This window comes from Peromyscus californicus, unplaced genomic scaffold, assembly GCF_007827085.1.
Source record: "Peromyscus californicus insignis strain IS unplaced genomic scaffold, ASM782708v3 Scaffold_8__1_contigs__length_139910024, whole genome shotgun sequence".
In the NCBI taxonomy this organism is placed as follows: domain Eukaryota; kingdom Metazoa; phylum Chordata; class Mammalia; order Rodentia; family Cricetidae; genus Peromyscus; species Peromyscus californicus.
The window spans coordinates 54,616,438-54,637,689 of NW_026294606.1; the positions used below are offsets into that span (position 1 = coordinate 54,616,438).

Consider the following 21,252-nt stretch of genomic DNA (forward strand, 5'->3'; position numbering starts at 1 on the left):
AATATTTAGGCTTTTGAACGACCCTGACATATATGCCTTTTATAATACAGAAACACAGACACACACACACACACACACACATACAGAGAGAGAGAGAGAGAGACAGAGAGAGAGAGAGAGAGACACAGAGAGAGAGAGAGAGAAGGAACTTGTTGAAACTAACCTTTACTTAATTCCCAGAAGCCAATAGGGATGAAGAAAGACAGTATATATACATATGAGTGGTGATGTGTGTCTATGTGTGCATGTTTGCATATACAAAAAGATGTGTGTGTGTGTGTGTGTGTGTGTGTGTGTGTGTGTGTGTGTGTTCCTATGTATCCTTGGGGATGGAAGGACAAAAGAAGTTTCAGAAACTGTATGAACCATATGTGTTACGTTGTTACATTTCTTGGGAGTTTATTGCTCACCCCGTGTCTGTATTCACTTCGGACAGTGAATTGCTTGTAACTCTCCTGATAGTCAAATAATCACATTATTTTAGTTTCATTAAGAAACAGCCAGAGAGAGCCACTTGTTGAGAGTCGGCAGTTAAGTGAGGCAGTCCGGGTACTCAGCCCTGAGCTCTCTGTCCTGAGGCTGCCTTCGGCCCTCTGTCCTCCTCAGCCACCTGGGAGCTATCCTGGAGACCTGCAGTCCTCAGTGGGGCCATGAGCTAGCAGTGTTCTCTTTTTCCTTAGCTGAGCTGAACTGAGGATTAATCAGGTCCTCTCCTAAAAGACCTATTTCTATGAACTTTGCCTGTGTGGAACTCAGTCTTTCTGACTCTGTGGCCATGAGCAGCAGGAGTCACCTCCTTTTCTTTGGGGCTCTAACCTCACGGATGGGCACTACCATGTCAGCTGTCAATTTGGGGGCCGTTAACAAGCCAGTGGGGTTAGACTGTGGAGGTTCAGCCATAGAGCATCAGAGGCCTGATTAATTCTTTATTACCTTTTTTAAAGACCCAGGATGTACAAAAGGCAATGGATGAGAGGAGATTTAAAGAAGCCGTACAGCTCCGAGGGAGGTGAGTTATTGTGAATAAAACTCTACTAGAAATTTAGGTCCTTGTTTGGTCATTGAGACTGTTCTTAGTTTCAATACAAAAATTTTGAAAGAATTTGGGCTGAAGAGATGGGTCAGCAGTTTAGGGAACAACCTAAGATCAGGTTTCCAGCTCCAGGAGAATCAGATGCACTCTTCTGATCTCCATGGGCATTCATGTGCACAAATCCATATTAAATTAAAACTAAATTATCATTTTTCTTTAGGAGTTTTGAAGGAAACCTGAAGATCTATAAGCGTCTTGCCATTAGGTTGCCTGATGACCAGATCACCAAGGTAGGTAGTTAGCTTCCAGCAATGACCCCAGTCTTTTGAGTGGCCTAGGAACCTTTTTACCCCATATCCCTCTTAATGTGGATCCCTGGAAACCTGTCTTCACCTCTCCATTGTGACCTTAATCATAACATGGCCACCTCCTGCCAGATGTGGCACAGTATGGCCCCTTATAAGTGTGCAGCAAATGGGAGCTTGCACTCATCTGGTAACTCAGCAGTTTCCTGTTCTGTGTTTCAGAGCAATTGCAATGTGGCTGTCATCAATGTAGGGGCTCCCGCAGCTGGGATGAACGCAGCCGTGCGCTCTGCTGTCCGAGTCGGGATTGCAGATGGCCACAGGATGTTTGCAGTCTATGATGGCTTTGATGGCTTCGCCAAAGGCAATGTGAGTCTCCCAGGAGTCCCTGTGGAAGTGAGAATATTATCACACATGGGGAGCCCAGACTTCCGACAGCACCTACTACTTCAGGACTCTATGGTGGTGTGACCGTACCAGTAACTGAGCTGAGGGTAAAGGTCTGCTTAGGAATCCTGCCCTAAGTTAGGTCGTAAGCCTTTACATAAAGCTCAGGGTGTCATGTGTTTTTAGAATTTCTCAAAACACACCCAGGCATGGCGATACCATGATGCTCACCTCACAGGCTGTTACGTTTGGATGGCCTGGGCAAAGTGCATGGTTTATAGCACATACTAGAACTTGTGATACAAAACCTTCATAAAAACACTTCTAGGCTGGGATGTAGCTGAGCAGTGGAATACTCGCCTAGCACCTGTAAGGCTCTGGGTTCACTCCTCAGCATGGGGAGAACAACAACCATCAGCAAACAAAGGTCTGGAGTGGTCACTGTTTTCCTCTTGTTGCATGTGATTTGCATATATTAATCCTTCTGACCTTACAATATGTCTAAGGTCTTCATACCATTTTTCTTATGAAAGAAGCAAGGAAGAGAAATATTGACAAACTTCTGTCTGTTTCTCATGATATAGGATTTGAAACAGGATGGTGAGGCATGGCTCTACTCTGAACCCAGAGCCGCTGTAATTGGTATTACTTTATCAGTAGGTTAAAGAGCTGCTGTAATTGGTACTATATCAGTAGGTTGGAGATGCCAAGTTGGGAGATGTCTTTAACTTACCTAAAGACCACCAGAATACATGAATAGTAATAGGTTCACCAAAAATCACATGACTGGAAGCTGGCAGACCTGGAGTTCTGGCTGACTGTGTTCTGCTCTGTGACTAACTCATGCTTCACCTAACATGGGACTTGCCCCCAGTTGGTTAAACTTTATCTGCTTAGCCAAACTGTGTTTGTGTTTCTCTCTTTATTTTCTTCCTTGCCTTTGGTGCTAAATTATTTTAACCTTTACCAATTTAAAAACCATGGTATTCATTTTCTTTCAGTAACAGAGTCTGGTCACATAAGGTGTCCACCTAGGACACATGCTTAGGGTTAGGGTGTGGATGTCCCCCACTGGCATGGAAGGAAGAGTTTTACTGAGGCTCGGCGTTTTGTTTAACCTTAGAAGGACACGTGTCAGCAGTGCAGTGAGGAAACAGGCCTTCCCCGTCTCTATGGGAACTCAGCCTATGAGAGAGTACAGAACCCTGAGCTGTCTTCACCGCCTTCTATTCCTGCCCTTTCTTCCTCACTTGAGCTGTTTCACTCTGTGTTGGAAATTTAGGTGAAAGAGATCGGCTGGGGAGATGTCGGAGGTTGGACTGGACAAGGAGGGTCCATTCTTGGGACAAAACGGTAATTTCTAAATTTTAACTCTTGGACAAGTTCTGTTTTTTTTATTTTCATCTTATGTGTATGAGTGTTTTGCCTGTGTGGATGTCTGCGCACCATGTGAGAGGACATTGGCTCCCTTGGAACTGGAATTAAAGATGGTTGTGAGCTGCCATGTGGATTCTAGGAACCAAAACCCAGTCCTCTCCAAGAGCAGCAAGTGTTCTTAACTGTTGAGCCATCCAGTAATTCTTAACAAAGAAGGAAGAAGCACCTCCTGGAGAGAATGGTTAGAGGTAGCGTTGAGAGTGTAGATGCCTCTTGTATTTTCCCTGTAATGAATACCCTGTAATCAGTTTCCCTGTAATGAAGCAGGGACATCTGTCTGCCATTGCCCCAGGAACTCAATCATGTTTTAGGGAGCTCAGTGCTAGGAAAGGGAGGGCAGATTAGGATGGATATGGACCACACCGCTTAGAGTGGTGGTACTTACCATCCATGAGGTTCAATCCCCAGTACTCTAAAACGAGAAGTCAAGTACCTGGCAGACCTTCCCATTAATTCCATACTTCCATTTATTTGAAGAGCAAAACAATATGTGAAAAGCTTCTGTCCCTCTCTGGTCAAGAGAATAAGTGATGATTTCGAGGCTGGCGTTAGCTGTGCCAAGCATTTATTTCAGCATTATGGGAGAAGTGTGGCGTGTCTGTGTATAACAGAGCTGAGCCACACAGTGACTGCGGGCTAAGATGCACAGCTGAAGAAATTATCAGAGTATTGCTAAAGTAAAATCATGTTTTTCTAACTTGCAAAGTCCTTCAGTTTTCTATATAGCTGGGAGTAAGGCATTTCGGCAAAGTGAATTATGTTGGTTCCAACCCTGTTTTATCTTTGGTTATTTCCAGGATGCAATTATTAATATCAGCCATTATTGTAACTTACTTTTTTTGTATGGAAGGAGAGTAGTTTTTAGGTATTGGGCTCTATGTCGTTGTGGCTTACTATAATCTGAGAAGAATCAAGCCAACTTTTTTTTGCTCTCTTCAAAATCAGGGCTTTTGGTGCCAGCTAGACAAGTGGGGATTCCACAGGGTGGCTTCCCCAGCCATCTGGGTCCTTTCCTTGGTGCCATGGCATTGGTGCTTTGGATGGCAAAGCCCCAATAGACTGGTGGTTACACACATAGACTCCCTAGGCCTCTGAGGAGAGGCTGATCCCTGCAAACCCAGGTGTGCTTCATGTAAAGCAACCTAGGCATCACTCTTGAGCAGTGTGGGAACGAGCTGACAGCCTGAAACACTTGCTGCAGATGCCGTGTTTGCCCATTGGGCACACTCACTTGTTTGGTACAGTTTTCCATATTCCATTTCCAATATCTGTGTCCATAGTCCAATAGTTTCACCTTAAGCTTACATGTGTCTACCAACAGTAGAAATACTTCATTTTATCCTCTAAGCGTGAAAGAAAGATTAGGGGTGGTTGTTAGATAAAATATTAGAATGGGGCATAAATCAGTTTCCTTTGCTTAGTGGTGTTCCTGCTGACTATGTCATTTGAAGTAGGTGACAGTATAGAAGAGGAATGTGGGTGGATGTAATTTTGGAGGAAATTAAATTGATATATATGGATATATTTCATATATATAAAAAGGAAATGTATATATATGTCAGTTAACATTATAAATATACACACATATAAACATATATTTTATTATTGTATTATTTACATACACATAAATATACTAAAATATATTAAACTACAGACATACACACATCTGTACACATTTTTGCACATGTACACAATTTAGAAAATGGAAATTTCTACATAAACAATTACTTACTATTAATAATTGTAAGCTAATGTATGTATATTTTCTTTTTCCTCATGAGTCGGTGTAATTCCTTTTGGCTTTTTTGAGCCAGGGTCTACATAAGCTCAGTCTGTTCTGGAATTCACTATGTCACATGCAGCCCAGGCTGGCCTTGAACTCGACAATCCTCCTGCCTCCACCCTGAGTGTTGAGATTACAAGTGCGTATTGCCACAACTTGGCTGAGGCAGCACAGGTCTTCTGGGGTAGTATTGTTTCTACCTGTCTGTCTGCCTATTTATTTTTGGTGATACGGCTTGAACTTAGCTGTTTACACATGTTACACATATTAGAAAAACAACACTGAGCTAAGTCCCCTCCTCCTTTTGAAAAGTGCTCTTCTGGGACTTGCTACCGTGCTGCTCCTGCCTTGAGTGATCATTCTCCAGTACTCCAGTCCCACGTGCCCGTCATCTGGGGGGGGGGGGGGGCATCAGAAAGTAGCCCCACTGCCCACTGTATCTTTCATGCCACAGAGTTCAGACGTAGGTGGAAGGTGGGAGAAGAGACCCCAGTGAGTGGGTAGATGGTTTCCAAGAAGTTTCCTAGCTTGTGGGTGTATTCTCACCTCTTGGTCTGTCTGTCTTCAGCACCCTACCTGGAAAGAACTTGGAGAAGATTGCCGAACAGATACGTTCCCACAGTATCAACGCGCTTCTGATCATTGGAGGATTTGAGGTATGTTACTGTCTCTCTGTCTCTCGCCTGTGGGTTTTGGAGGTGCGAATGGTAGCCCCCATGTTTGCTTCACGTATACCTGGTCTTATTGGCTGTTCCTCAGGAACTAGGATTTTAATACCCAACCCAGTTGCCCTGTAATGCAGAGTAGCAGGATAGTGTGATGTAGCACAAGACTGGCCCAATTCTGTTAAAGTAAATTAACCAGGCCAGCACAAGTTTGACCATTCTGCTGGGACTCATTTTGAAGTTTTCTGATTTGTTATCAATCTGTAGATAAAATTCCATACTTGGTGTTTGAAATACACTGATGATTTAGAAAGGAAGGTGGTTATCTGGCTAGTTTTTCTCTTTAGATTTCTAAGAATTATATTGGACTGTAGTCCTTAATCACATCCCGTCCAGTGGGGATGAGTCTCACAGAAAGTTGATTTACTTAAAGAAATGTAAGAACTTCACATAATCAAACTCAAATTTATAAGAGTTAGTCTTACTACTACATGCTAAGACCTCATCTCCCATTTGTGCCTGGGAAGCTGTCCTTGTCTGTGCTCTTAACTCGCCTGTGTTGATTTTCTAGTGGTGCCTGGTGTCACTGTACCCTGTGCACTGTGGTGACAGTGGCTCCCTGAGACTCTCCCATGCTCGCTCACTCCTGGTCACACACTGCCCATGTCCCCTTCTCCCTCCCTGGCCCCACACTCACACACACTTATCTGACAGGCCTACCTGGGACTCCTAGAGTTGGCAGCTGCCCGGGAGAAACACGAGGCGTTCTGTGTCCCTATGGTTATGGTTCCTGCTACTGTCTCCAACAACGTACCGGGTTCCGATTTCAGCATCGGGGCAGACACAGCTCTGAACACTATCACAGACGTAAGTGCGAGTGTGCCAGCAAAGCAGGTGCAGCTGAGGCTAACCCAAGGCCTGGACCCTTTTATCTACCATGCACTAGAAGTAGCCTTTTACCAGCCACCAACCGGATACCTAAGTATTTTGGTTTGTTTCAGGAAAGCACATTTTAGAAGTTCCTTGGAAATTCCTTGATCTAATCCCACCCCAATTTTTCCCAAGAGTCCTCCCAAGCAGCTGCCAGCCTGATGTCCCTCCATTACTAAGATCTGTGGAGTAACATCCCATCCTAGTTCAAGCAGTGCTAGCTAGATCACTGTGTTTTTAGCGTTTTTAAGTTTTGGCTGGATATAATTTCCTTTCAGCCTGTAGCCTCTTATTGCTCTTAAATCCTGTGTCCAACATTCTCTGCTTGTTGTTCAAGGGTAAAAATTGAACTAACTATTTCATAATGTTATTTTCTGAACCAACTGTTGGCACTTCACTGGATTTTTTGGCTATGGTTGTTATTGTTATTTTTCCCCCTTTTATAAATTGGCAATCTTAAGTCAAAAATATTGATGCCTTATTATTTTTCTTTTTGCAAAAAATAAGTAACAAAATGTACACATATATTTTAGTGCCACATTTGTAAATTATACTTGTTAATTCCTGTGGGAGTTTAAGATCGCTAAGTCAGAATTTTAAAATTTTTCATTAACTCAAGCTATTTTTTTCCTGGGAGACTTAATTCTTATACATATTTTTGTAGGGTTTTTGTTTTTCTTAAGCTCCTGACACCAAATTCATTTCTAGTACTGGTAAATAAAAGCTCCAAAGCTTTTGCAATAAATTGCAGGGTGGTAAGTAACGCTTAGCGCTGATTTCTTGCTTTTCTCCGTGTCTGAAACCTTTCCTTCAGTTTGCTTACTGAAGCCATGTGCCTGGTGTCTCCTAGAAGCAATGTCTGTTTTATTTAGTTTCGATCACTAACTTCTCCCTTCTCTGTTGTGTGTTCTGTCTGGGGACTGTTGCTATGGCTTTTGCTGTTGCTGTTGATAGATTCGGGCTCTTGATGGATCTTCTTTTGTGAGTGGAAAGAAGGGTGTCTGTCACAAAATGGATTGGGGCCCAGGGCTTTGTGCATCCCAGACACCGAATTACGGTCTACGCTTTACACAGGAGGAATTTGCAGGGGAAGCATTTAAAGTTTCTTTTTCCACAAGCTCCTCATCATCTAACTAAAAGCCCGCTAGCAGGTGCATCTGACCAGTAGCCTGTGGCTAGCATGCACCCTTGAGCAGCTGTGAGTGTGACCTAGCCAAAAAGGATCATGAAGTCAATGAGAATTATTTTTGCCAATCATTTTTTGGAAACTATATCTTGAGTGTGAACTTTGTCGATGGCAGTATCCTGTCAAAACGTTGAAGGTTGGACACTCCTGCATACTGTCATTTGCAGTTAGTGGGAGCCTCTGCAGATGCCAGCCAAGGTGGGTATTTATCTCCTTGTGGATATTCAGTGTGCATCGTCAGGCATGAAGGAAAGAGTCTCTCTTTTTATTCTAATGTCCCCACAATTATAATTTATGATTCTTAGCTCCCATGCTAGTAATTGTTTTGTCCCAAACTTGAATATATAATATTTACATATTGTTGAAAATTTGAAACTCAAAATAGATTTGTGGAGGGAAAAAAGTTATCTACTCCCTCTTCCTTTTACTTCCCTTAAAGGGATTTTGTGATGGTTGTTCTTTAATTTCTTTTCTTATTCATTAAAGTTTCTCAAAGCCAGTGGTAGTATGTGAGAACAAAAACGGAATGGTAGGTAGAATGAGGGCTTCAGGTTTGGTAACGTGTGGTAAGTCGATGTGTATGTCTGGTCTTTGTTGCTCATTGCTTCTGAGGTTCCAGGGAGCTGGGTCATCTGGGCTCTGTGATCTCAAGGTGGCTGGCTGAAGCTGGGCCAGTAAAGGTAACCTTAGTGAATGCTGCCATTGCTCTGGTGCTGATAGCTGAGTGAGGAGTAGAAAACAGTCCAGAGTCCCTTTGTGTATCCTGAAGGTAGAAGGACTAGAATGTGAAAAGTCGTGAAGGCAAAAGGAAAGGTAATTCTAGCAGTTGAAAGGTGGAAGTGAATTAGGTGAGCCTGGCTGCAAACATGAAAGGAGGTTAACCCTGTGTCTCGGAAAGGAGGATATGAGACTCTCCACAGCGCTCCCATTGCCTCCTGTTGCTGCATCTAGGAAGCCACTGTGTAGAGCTGGCAGGGAGTTGAGAGAGTTGCCTAACCTTAAACACTCATCTGTTTCCTCGAGGATAATAGCCTCCTACTGGCCCTGAATAATGTCTAAGCTTACCATCTCCCAGAACCAAGTCTTTTTTTAGGTTTGGAAAGCCAGGCAGTTCTCAGCTTTGGGTGATTATGCATCTAGTGGACAGCTGCAGTGATGCAGGAAGGACATTTTGCACCATCAGAGATAGGAGAGAAGAATCCCTAACATGCAGTCGGTGGAGGTCAGGAATGCTGTTCACTGCTTTACAGTGTAAGGGACAGTCCCCCACCATGGGGAAATATCAGTGTCAGAAGGTCTACTGCCTTGAGGTGTGGAAACCCGAGCTTCTCCAGTTTGATTAGAGAACATCATTGCCCTTGTATGGATCATTGTCTTCACAAATTGTTCCCTCCTTGCTCAGGTATAGGTCCATCCCTTGAATGGGCTTCAGTGTTTGCAAGGTAGTGGAGAAGTTCTCTGGGCAGCATCTCAAAGCAGGTGCTTCAGAAGTCTGGTGTTGGAGTGCTGAGGCTTTTTTCTAGGACTTGTTTTTATTCCTTACCATTGGTACCAAGCTTTGTTCTTGTCAAAAGACACAACCAAGGCAAGCTAAGTGTGAGCTGCCACCAAATACCATGAAGGTGGCATGACACGGCCCTGAGGATAGCCCCCCCCCCCCCAATTGTGAACACTAAGCTATAGAAAATTGACCTTAGGGCCTTGTAACTGTGTCCCATCTCTTTCTGCAATGTGTACAGTCAAAATGTCTAATGCAGCTTTATTGGTGTTTTAAAAATTGCTGTTGCCCCACCCCCCACCCCCCAGGATCTAGAAGCAAGACTTTTGGGATGGTTTCTTCAGTTTGCTTTTCCTGGGTAGGGCTCACCTGGCGTTTCCCTTTCAGTTCATGAGAGGAGCAGAACTAAAAGAGGAATGTTGGGAAGAAAGCTCTTGCAGCCATATAACCATCACTTTGAAAGTCAGAATGGAGTTAAGGCACTAACCCTCTCCATTGGCACCTGCCCTCTTCACACACCCCTGACCCTACCCCACCCACAGGGAAGACTCTGGTCTGCCAGGCATGTTGCCTACACCCCTCTGACTTCTAACGGGAGGCTTCTCAGTGACTCAGCTTCTTTCTGTATAATTTGTTCCTAATACATACCTAGCTAAAATGGTCCTCAGCAAATGAAAGCTCTTTCTTAGAAAGTTCTGAGGAGCCTAGCAAATGTGTGGGGTATTGACCAGTGGGTGTACCCAGATGGCTTTGACATAAGGTGCCATTTTGAGTGCAATCAATTGTAACACTCACAACCTTAGCAAGAAACAGCTGAGCACCTGGAGAGCAGTGAAAAGACTCAGAGCCACCTGGGGATGGAGATGGAGGGTTGCTTGTGTTGCAAACGAGGGAAACCCTGTCACTGGCCAGTGCTGGTGACCCTGTGTGACCTTTAGACTGATCACTCTAAGGACTAACTTACCACAGGTCCATGACCCACTGTCCAAAAATCCTTGGAGCGTACAGGTTTTAAATCTCAGGATGATTTGGTTGCAGAAAGATGGTATAGAACATGCAACATTTATTACAGCTGCCTTGTGTGGAGGCAGAGTCCTATGCTGCATTCTAGCAATAATTCTGCAGCAACTTGTATCTTTAATTATACTAAGAAGGATAAAAAAGATTTATGGGTCAGACTTGCCACCCACAATGGTCTAAAAATACCCTGCTTTACTCTGGGAGCTGCCTGGATTTAGGAACTGTGGGTGAGTAGACCTGTATGCTACTACTAACTTGGCTTTAATACCTGAGACAGGCATTTGAAACCTCTGTACCAGCGAGTTATCCTTCTGAAGCAGTGACTGAGGTTCCAAATGATTTATCATGCTTCGTGTCAGCACTGCCAAAGGCCCAGAAAGGCTGTTCCCTCTAGGAGGGAGACAGATATTGTTAATGGGGAGCAGAGGGACACACAGAAGCCGCTGTGGGTTCTGGGATGGACCTGCAGGTAATGTAAAGTGCATGCCTCTTTTCCTGTCAGCATTTGGCGGTGGTGCAGGGACCCCAGTCTGCATTGGTGATGCCAGTCATTTGATGTTATCCTTGCAGCCATATGCTCCTCCCCACACTCCACCCCTACCTAGAGAAAGGTCGGGATTGGCTTTGTGCTTAAACACCCCAACTTCATTTTCCTTCCCCACCTCCGCCGTAATGCCGAGAAAGGAGCAGCTGTTCCATCTAATGACTAACCCACGATGCACCTCTGTCCCCTCGGCCTGGTGCCTGCTTTGCTGCCTGCTTTGCTCCGCTTTGACTCTGCTGCTTGTGTCTTCTTCCTGCGGGACAAGAAGGACAAGGCTGAGGGATGCACCTAGCAGCCTGTGAATAGTTGCAGCATGCCCTGCGCCTGCTCAGATGTCCATCCAGGCCTCTCATGGTCTCTGCTGACCCATGTGGACCAACTTCCTGCTGGTTACTTGGTTCCCTCCCTGTCACATCCCTGGAGTTTACTGCCTGTGCTCAGTGACTTGGCAAGTGATGTACTGGCACCTTTCTAACTGCCATGGCCCTGCTGCTTCAGGCTTTCCATGCTGCAGCCATGATGGGTGAGGCTCGAAACAGCCATGAGGAGTTTTGCATCCCAGTATGCGTTTTGCCTGCCACTATTAGTAACGGTGTCCCCGGCACAGATCTATCTATCGGTTCTGATACTAGCTTGAATGTGATTGTCCAGGTAAGAGATCTTCTGCTTCTACTCCCATTTTGCTTGCTTTGCCTTAATGATGTTTTTCTTCAGTCCTAAACCTGCCTGTCAGCTCCAACTCGCAACTTGTGGTCTTTAACCTACGCCTATCTGACCTTAATTAGAAATTGGAAAAGAGCCGGGCGGTGGTGGCGCACGCCTTTAATCCCAGCACTCGGGAGGCAGAGCCAGGCGGATCTCTGTGAGTTCGAGGCCAGCCTGGACTACCAAGTGAGTTCCAGGAAAGGCGCAAAGCTACACAGAGAAACCCTGTCTCGAAAAACCAAAAAAAAAAAAAAAAAAAAAGAAATTGGAAAAGAAACCCTTTTGAGTTTTTTTTTTCGGAAGGAGTAAGTCAAAATGTATGTTTACTTTTTGGCCACACTTTCGATAATAGGATAGTGTTTCCTCATTTCTCACGGTGAGCGCCTTTTCTTTGTGAACTCAAGATAAAATGCTCTATGCAGGCCTCTCCACAGGGTTTCTGTACCATCTGAACTGGAGAGCTGTGGACATCACTTCCGGTAAGGTCAGTTGCTTGTAGCTGGAGAGTTTCTCTCCAGCTCCCGGCAATCCCGCAGCCCACTTATAAAATAAACACATCCCGCAGCCCACTTATAAAATAAACACACAGATGCTTATTTTACTTAAACTGTTTGGCCTAATGGCTCAGACTTCTTGCTATCTAGTTCTCATATCTTAAATTAACCCATTTCTATAAATCTATACCTTGCCATGTGGCTTACCAGTACTTTACATCCTACTTCTCATGGCGGCGGCTGACAGTGTCTCCCTGCCTCAGCCTTCCACCTCCCAGAATTTTTCTCCTCCTTGTCCTGCCTATCCTATCCTTCCTGTCTGGCTATCAGCGTTTTATTTATAAATCAATCATAGCAACATATTTTTACAGCATACAGGACATCCCACAGCAGTTACTTCTGTCCAAAGTCCCATTGTTAGAGTTGTGATGTCAAGGAGGTTAGAGAACAAGCCTCAGGAGTGAGCACAAAGGGTTGGATCTTAGATCCCAAGTGTTTTTCTAAGTTAAATTACATTGCAGGAAAAGGGGAAGGTGCCCAGTTGGGTTAAGCATCTGAATTCTCCACTAAGATCTTAGCATGGGACTCAAACAGATGGCCATACCCTAGGGGTCTCCCTCTTAACCTGTCTGTTGGTGTAGCTCATGAGCAATGTGGAAGCTTGCCTGGCCCATATTCAGCCTCCCTGGAGTTTAATTTGTGTGTGTGTGTTTGTGTGTGTGTGTGTGTGTGTGTGTGTGTGTGTGTGTGTGTTAAATAGAATCACAAACAAGCCTGTAAATGGAATCCTAGTCACTGAATGCCTTAGGGCCCAAGCACAGTCCTGAGCTTTCCCTTCTAAACACCTCCCTAGACAGGCGATATCACAGGCAGAAGCCCTAGATGATCCAGCATGCATTAGCCTTCTGCCTTGGACACTAGATTCACTGTCAGGGAAATGAGGATCAGTCATTGCTCTGCCAGCACATAGTAGGACAGGAATCCCCCTATCCATTGTCTAGCTCTTTCCCTCTCTGGCTACCTGAGTTCTTCAGTGAGTATTCTGAAGAAATACTAGTTATTGCAGTCAGGGGCAAGGCGGGGAGGAAACCTCTTAATATGTAAGACATGATTGCTCCCACATTAAATCCAATAAAGTCTATTGATTAAAAAAAAAATTAGCTCTGTGATGAATAGGCCTTATTGTCTTACCTTTCATTTCCATTCTGAAAAGACAGTTTGTGTAACAGAGTGGCCATAATGTTTGAACTGTAGCTTGACATTCTTCCTCCAGCAGGATCCCTTCCAGAGGCCTCCCCCAGAGGAATCACCACTCTGTGCCCTTGGTGCTCCATGAACTTGGCTAGGAGGCATTTGTTCTAGTATAAGTGGTTCCCGCTCTCAGCCAGAAGTCAGGGAGGCCCCTCAGCACATGCCAGATGGCATTGGTAGGCTGGTCCTTTCCTTGTCAGTACTACTTTGAGTAACTGAGTGAGACATGGCTAGGATGGGTTACCGTTTTTAGAAGAAGCCAACTGAAGTCTTCAGATGCAGTCTGGGTAATGAGAGAGTATTTAGGATGAGTGTATGTAAGCTCCAGGCAGAGGCTGACCATTCCAAACCCCTGCCCTTGCTTTTCCAGCCAGTGGCACACAGAAAGCCTGGGCTTTTTCTCCATGTCAGTTTCTTTTTGTTTAATCAATAATCCATTTGGATCAGAGCTTAGACAGCCTTGTGTCCAAAGGCTTCTTTCTTAGTAATATTCTTGTATCATCAGGTGACTACAGCATAGTTCTTTGGATTAGTGGGCAATTAGAATGGGCATATGGGGAAAGATTCAATTAGAAAAATAACCCATGTGGTTTTGCTCCCCTTAGGGGACTGGTCACCTGCCTCAGCACAGCCATGCAGATCTGCAGCTTCCCTTCACCTTAAAGGGTGGCTCTGTAACAAAGACCACACAGTGACCCTTTCAGTATTTGAATGTCCTAGAAAGAGGTTCCTCTCTTCCTTTGTTACATCTCTGTTGCCTGAGAATTCAGGCCTTCCCACCCACCAAAGCATATATTAAATACTTTTGGGCAGGAGGATCTGCAAGAGAAATTGCAGATCAGAATGCTTCTCATCAAACCTGTGTTTGTTCTTAATCATCATCTGTTAAATATAACTCAAAGTGATCACGTAAAAATGTCCAAATAGTTATTGGACTTTGGTGCAAAGACTCACTTTCTGCTCCCCATAAAGATGTGTGACTGTTACATTCCCTGAGTCCCGTCTCCCAACATGATGGCACTGTCCTCTTAGGTTTAGAATGTTGATGGGTAGGGCAAGTAGCTCCTGCACTTTTATTCAGTATTAAGCATCTACTGTGCTGCAGGCACAGCTGTCTGTGGAGGGTAGTAGAATGGCATTAGCCCAGCCCAGGGTTCCTGTCCAGAGAGGAGGAAGTACTCAAATCTAATAAGTACGCATTGCAGGAAGACATACTGGTGAAGAGAGGACACAGAGTCATGAGACTCCCTACCAGAGGGACTGTCCAGTCCTAGAGTTCACACAGTGTCTTCCTGAGGAAATGACTTTTTAACTGGGTCACAGGTCGCAGATAAGACAGCAGAAAAGAGCCTTAGTGAGTTTCCTATGGTTGTTGTAACAAATGGTTCCACACTTGTGTTAATATCATACCTCATATCATGCTCACAACTGTCAGGGGCAGAAGTCAGAGAACCAAAGTCAAGGGTCAAGCTCCAGGAGAGAGAGGCAATCCCTGTGTCTTCTACTTTCCTGACCTGTATCCCTGACAGGCCATGACCCCTGACCTCTCTTGCATCCTCTTAGCCAGCATGAAGTTTCTCTCCTTTGTATAGTAGCCTGTTTCTGTGTCCTGGCTCCCTTTGCCCCCTTTACAATGACACACAATGGCATTCAAGGTTCTCTTAGATAATCCAGAATAATCCCGTCTCAGGATCTTTTACTTATTTGTATAAGAAAATGCTCACGCCATTCCAGGGAGTATGAATGGAATACCTTTGGGGGCTTCTATGTACAGTTCTCCACTGTGCCTAGAGTCCACGTGTGTGGGAAGGTCCCATGGAGGCTCAAAGAGCAGCATAACTCTGAGCTAGGACAGCAGCTGGAGGTGGGAGCTGGACAGGGTGCGGGGGATTGGCCGGGCTGTGTGTTCCACAGGACGTCTTTGATGCATACTTACAAGTTAAGTGCCGAAGGGTTTTGAAGAGGACAAGAAGATAGTCCGTTTGGACCGCATATATGGAGCTCAGTTTCTTGGGGACAGAACAGATGTTGAGAATGAAGTGAGAGGCTGTCACTGGTTTTTTGAGAAAATGAATGGCATCTACACGGCTGCCGTGGGTGTGAGGCAGTGGGTAGTTTTTCAGTGTGGGACCTGGTGCCAGTGCCCAGAAGATGTCTCTGGACGCTGTTGCCCAAGAAGCTATTCTCTGTGGACAGAGGTACCCTTATGAAACACTCAAGGACATACCTAAGATAAACAAAACCTGTCATATCACAAAGAGCTTTTCACAACAAAACATCAGAAAAGTGAAGACAGCATCTAGGAAGCCAGGTAATCAACATTCCCGTGGGAATATAAATTGATACCAGCTAAATATTGGCTTGCAAAAATCCTTTCAGCGAGGACATATTCAGACAGCAAAGCCCGTGAGCTGACTTGGAGGACTACTCTCCAGGGTAATGGCCCAGCCAGGCCCCCACCGCAGGTGATCACAGATTCTGACTCACAGGCTGCCTCTAAGCACTTGTATCTATTGCCCCTCTCTGCACCCAATGCTTGCTTCTGCACGCTCAGGTTTGGTGGAGGGACATGCAGCTTGTGGGGAGAGCAGGCCCTGGGTTAGTGTACATGTGGCACTAGCCAAGGTCCTGGATTCAAATGACGGATCTCCTTGTCTCTGACCAGACCTGTGACCGAATCAAACAGTCGGCCAGTGGGACCAAGCGCCGGGTGTTCATCATTGAAACCATGGGCGGATACTGTGGCTATCTGGCCAACATGGGGGGACTTGCAGCAGGAGCCGATGCTGCCTACATCTTTGAAGAGCCATTTGACATCAGAGATTTACAGGTATGTCGATGCATGCATGACTCCGAGAGCACTTCATTTAACCGTGATGAGTAAAGAAACCTTATTTACTAACTGCCCATTGGTTTTGTGAAGGCTGGAGATGGTGTTGTAAAACACTGCAAGCTGTTTGCTTTTCAGCTCTCATCTCCAAGGCCAGATGCTTGCACTTGAGTCTTAGGAGCTCTTTGGATGGGTGACCATGACTAGGGAGGGTTGAGGCTTCTTCTTGTGTGTGAAGATATTTTATACTAAGAGTATTTTGCCAGTATGTGTGTATGTGCACACCTCATGGGCCAGAAGAGGGTGCTAGACTCCCCTGGAACTGGAGTTAAAGGTGGTTGTGAACCACCATATGGGTACTGAGAACAGAAGCTGGGTCTTCTGCAAAAACCAAAAGTGCTCTTAAGGGGGTTAAGACCTCCTTTCTCTCTCTGTTTATGAATGTATATGTATTTTTAAATGATCATTCTTTTGGGAAATATGAAATGCTTTCCCAATGTTTGGTATAAGTCACTTAAAAATACTTGTTTAATGGGACCTGGTGTCTTAAATAACATTCCTCAGACCTTTTGAAACATTGTCATGGTCCTAGTTTTGTTTCTCATTGATAGGATAAAATACTCAGGCAAAAGCAACTTAGGGGAGAAAGGGTTTATTTTGTTCATAGTTCCAGGGTATGGTCTGTTGTTACAGGGAAGTCAAAGCAGCTGGAACTTGAAGCTGCTAGTCATGTGCACAGTCAAAAGCACAGAGAACAAATGCATGCGTGCTAGCCATCAGCTTACTTTCTCTTGTACATAGTTCAGAATCCCCTTCCTAGGGAATGGTGCCACCCACAATGAGTTTGAGTCTTCCCTCCTCAATTAACATAATCAGGATAATCCTTCATAGACCTGCCTATAGACCCAGCCTGATAGAAAGTACAGAGACTTTTAGGTGGTTGTGGATTGTGAAGGGTTGACAGTGAAAACTAACCATCACATTCATGAATATTTCAAAAAATGTATGTGTTAGGCAAATGTATAGAGTAAGTATTTTAAGAGGGAAATCTATTTGGGGATGGGGCAGTATTCATTTATCAGTAGCATAGCACCATCTCTTAAATTTTCTATGTTTATCTGATTTACTATCAATACCATCATGTTTCCCATTACCCACTATATTCCTGTGTACTCTAATACCCCCCTCCCCAAAAAACATTTAAGCTATAAAAGCTGCTGACTATGTTTATACATGGTATTACATTGTAGCATAAATGGTGTTACAGTAGGTGCCCAATAAGTGTACTGGCTAATTGATTAATAAAACGTTCTTTTCTAGTCCAATGTAGAGCATTTGACAAAGAAAATGAAGACCACTATCCAGAGGGGCCTTATACTCAGGTAATGGAAAGTGTTTGCATTCTTCCATTTTAGATGTGGGTTCTTGGACAGAAGCTGCCATGTGTGATTTTCCTTTCCCACTGATTCTATGAATGCTGAAGAAATATAGGTACAGAACTGAGTTGTTAAAAAAAAAACAAAACAGGTTTTCCTTTAAATAAAGGGCAATCTTTTATAGTTTATTTTTGCTCTATACTCTACAGATTATTGCCACTCATTTACTTAAGCCCTCCTGGCTTTTAGGAAGAAAGGGAAATATACACAGAGTTAGGGTGTTATGGAATGTTCTCTATGCTGTAAATGTATTGCTATGATTGATTGATAAATAAAATACTGATTGGCCAGTAGCCAGACAAAAAGTATAAACGGGAGTAACAGAAAAGAAAATTGGGAAAACAGAAAGGCAGAGTGGAGGAGATGCTGCCAGCTGCCATGATGAGGAGCAGGATGTAAAGTATCGGTAAGCCACAAGCCACATGGCAAAGTATAGATTAATAAAAATGGGTTAATTTGAGATATAAAAACAGTTAACAAGCCTGCCATGGCCATACAGTTTATAAGCAATATAAGTCTCTGTGTGTTTACTCGGTTGGGTATGAGCAGCTGTGGGACTGGCGGGTGAGAGAGATTTGTCCTGACTGTGGGCCAGACAGGACCCAAAAAACTCCAGCTACATCAGGGTAGGAGCAGAGTTGAAGAAGGCTGATGTGGCAAGTGACTGGGCACTCTGAGCCTTGAGCAGTCTGGCTGGAAAGTCCTCAGCCAGGAAGCCCTCAGCCCCTCTCTATAGCCCTGAGTAAACTTGACCCTTTCACATTCATTTCAGAAATGAAAGCTGCAGTGTAAATTATACCACTGACTTCATTTACCAGCTCTACTCAGAGGAAGGCAAAGGAGTGTTTGACTGCAGGAAAAACGTACTGGGCCACATGCAGCAGGTAGGCTGAGGTCTTCTGTGACCCCTGAGCCTCCAGGGCTCCCCTTTATAATGGTGTCATTCTGTGGGAAGTGAGCATAAGTAAATTCTGAGATTATTGTAAGTATCCAGAATTATAAATCATACCAAACACCATCATCTTTAGGGTTCCCTGTTTTCTGTACTATCTGGGGTTTATGCGAAATGCTTAGTTGCTTTGCTCATGGCCGTGATCGAATAGCTGGCAAAAAGCACCATCAGGAGGAAGGATTTATGCTGGCTGATAATTTAAGGGGATAGAGCCATTATGGTGGGAATAGAGCCAACCATAGTGGGAATAGCATGGGGACAGGAGTGTGAGGCAGCTGGTCACTTTGAATCCACAGGCTGGAGGCAGAGGGCAGTCAGGAAGTGGGGCTGGGCTAAGGGACATCAACTCTGCCTCAGGAATCTACTTCCTCCACTTAGGCTATCTTAAGCTCCACCCCCAGTAGGGGACCAAATGTTCTAAGGCATGAATCTATGGGGAGATTCCGCACTCAAACCACAGCAGGATTTTTACAGGAAAAACTACCAGCTTCCATGTAGACAAGAACACTGGTCACTGGAAATACTCTGATTACTTCTTTGTTGAATTAAATACTAGCATTTAATAAGATTTAAGGTGGAATATGAGACCAGTAGTATTTACTTGACACTTTCACCAAATCAAGATCATTTGGAAATATAGAAGTACTTCTCCACCTCCAGAATAATGGCAGTTTCTTTTCATTTTTTTTTTTTTTTTTTTTTTTTTGGTTTTTCGAGACAGGATTTCTCTGTGTAGCTTTGCGCCTTTCCTGGAACTCACTTGGTAGCCCAGGCTGCTCAAACTCACAGAGATCCACCTGGCTCTGCCTCCTGAGTGCTGGGATTAAAGGCGTTCGCTACCACCGCCCAGCTCATTTTTTTTTTTTTTAAATACGCTCCATTTATGACAAATGAGTGCACCTAGGTGACAAGGCTAGAGGTCAGCGTGGGAGTCAGTGACCCCATTATTCCTTATTTGCTGACCTATGTGCATTGCTGGGAACTTTTTATCTTAATCCATTTGTGTGTGTGTGTGTGTGTGTGTGCATGCATGTTGCTCATGTATGTATATGCACTGCGGTGGTTTGAATAGATATGTTCCCCATAGACTCATGTGTTTGAATGCTTGGCCTGTAGAGTGAGTGGCACTATTAGGAGGTGTGGCCCTGTTGGAGGACATGTGTCACTGTGGAGGTGGGCTTTGAGGTCTCATAAATGCTCAAGCTACACCCAGTGAGACACTTCACTTCCTGTTGCCTATGGATTTAAGATATAGAACTCTCAGCTCCTTCTCCAGCACTATGTCTGCCTGCATGCTCCTCTCCATGATGGTAATGGACTAAACCTCTGAACTGCGAGCTAGCCCCCAATGAAATGTTTTCGTTTATAAGAGTTGCTGTGGTCATGGTTTCTCTTCACAGCAGTAGAACACTGAGTAAGACACGCACCCTTTTCCTTCCTTTGGTGTGTATGTACATGTGTGTCCATTGTATGTGGAGGCCTGAGGTTGACAGCAGGAATCAGACACGATTGCTCTCCCACATTATTCACAGAGGAAGAGTCTCAGTCAAATTCAGAGATCACTGATATTGCTATTTGGCTGGTCCATGAAGATGCCCACTTGAGGGAACTTTTAAACTAGGAGCCACGAACTTATTTCAAACGAATTCATGAATTCCTGAAGTTAGGATGTCTAGGAATACGTATGCTCTCATTTTTGTGAGTCCACAGATTTTTATCAATAAAGGAAGCTGTGATTAATCCCGGATATTAGAAATGGCCTGGGAAGATGGCTCAACGAATAATAGCCCTTGCTCTGCACGAATGAGCACCAAGATTTGAATCTCCAGCACCTGCATAATAAGCCAGGCACAGCTCCACATGCCTGTGGCCCCAACATTGGGATGTGAGATAGAGAAAACTAGCTGGCCAGGCAGGCTTGCCTAAATGGGGAGCTTCCAGTTGTATGAGAGACCCTGTCTCAAGGCAATTGTTGGAAAGCTACAGAGGTAGACACCTGATCTCTTGCTCTGCCCACTGCATGTGCACACATAGATGAGCACATTTGCATTCTCACATGCCTGCACCACACAGACAGACAGGAAGAATGATAGCTTACTTGTTTCGTTGAGAACACTATAAGGTTGTGTAGCAGGCTGAGGTGAGGCTCCAAGACATGCAGGCCTGCTTCCTTCTTGTCCTGTATATGCAAAACCAAACCATGTTTACCAATTTGCAGTTCTAAACACCACACGGATCTTGTTAGGTGATGGTATTTTTTTTTGGGTTTCTTTTTTTTAAAAATCTGGAGAAATTGCTGGGTGAGTTACATGTCATATACCTTGCCCACCACAGGGGGGAGCACCTTCTCCATTTGATCGGAACTTTGGAACAAAAATCTCTGCCAGAGCTATGGCGTGGATCAACGACAAACTGAAGGGGTCCCAGGGCACAGGTAGGAGTCAGTGGGGAGAATGGACGCACAGTGTGAGATGCCTCAGCTCCCTCACTGGGAATCGTGTGTTATAAAGCTATGATGTTTTTCCTTGTCCTTTAAATCTGCCATTGAGATGCCTGGCATACTATCTTATCCTTTCTTGCTTGTGAGTATTGAATACCATTTATGACTTCCCAAGGTTATAATTAAACATATTAATAAAAATAAATGTTTTATTTCTGCTGTTAGCAATGGGTGGCAAGTAGTTTGGTAGCCAGAAGATTGCCCGGCACACACTGCTTGCCATTAGCAAGACTGTAAAATGTAGCTTTTATTTATTTCTGTGGTGTCATGAAACACATTCAAGGTCCTTTTATTTA

The 21,252-nt window shown here is 44.4% G+C and overlaps 1 protein-coding gene across 3 annotated transcripts in view; it reads left to right on the forward strand.

Moving 5' to 3' along the window:
- Positions 1-21,252, forward strand: part of Pfkp (phosphofructokinase, platelet) — a 65,337-nt gene that overhangs the window by 40,003 nt on the left and 4,082 nt on the right. For 2 of the 3 annotated variants that reach the window (XM_052729341.1, XM_052729343.1), the window contains 11 exons: positions 945-1,009; positions 1,254-1,323; positions 1,561-1,707; positions 3,008-3,078; positions 5,514-5,601; positions 6,325-6,477; positions 11,287-11,439; positions 15,904-16,068; positions 17,389-17,450; positions 18,277-18,388; positions 20,791-20,890. In XM_052729341.1, coding sequence (XP_052585301.1) covers positions 945-1,009; positions 1,254-1,323; positions 1,561-1,707; positions 3,008-3,078; positions 5,514-5,601; positions 6,325-6,477; positions 11,287-11,439; positions 15,904-16,068; positions 17,389-17,450; positions 18,277-18,388; positions 20,791-20,890 — 1,186 coding nt within the window. The remainder of the gene's footprint in view (positions 1-944; positions 1,010-1,253; positions 1,324-1,560; positions 1,708-3,007; positions 3,079-5,513; positions 5,602-6,324; positions 6,478-11,286; positions 11,440-15,903; positions 16,069-17,388; positions 17,451-18,276; positions 18,389-20,790; positions 20,891-21,252) is intronic. The other variant, XM_052729342.1, reaches the window with a different exon arrangement.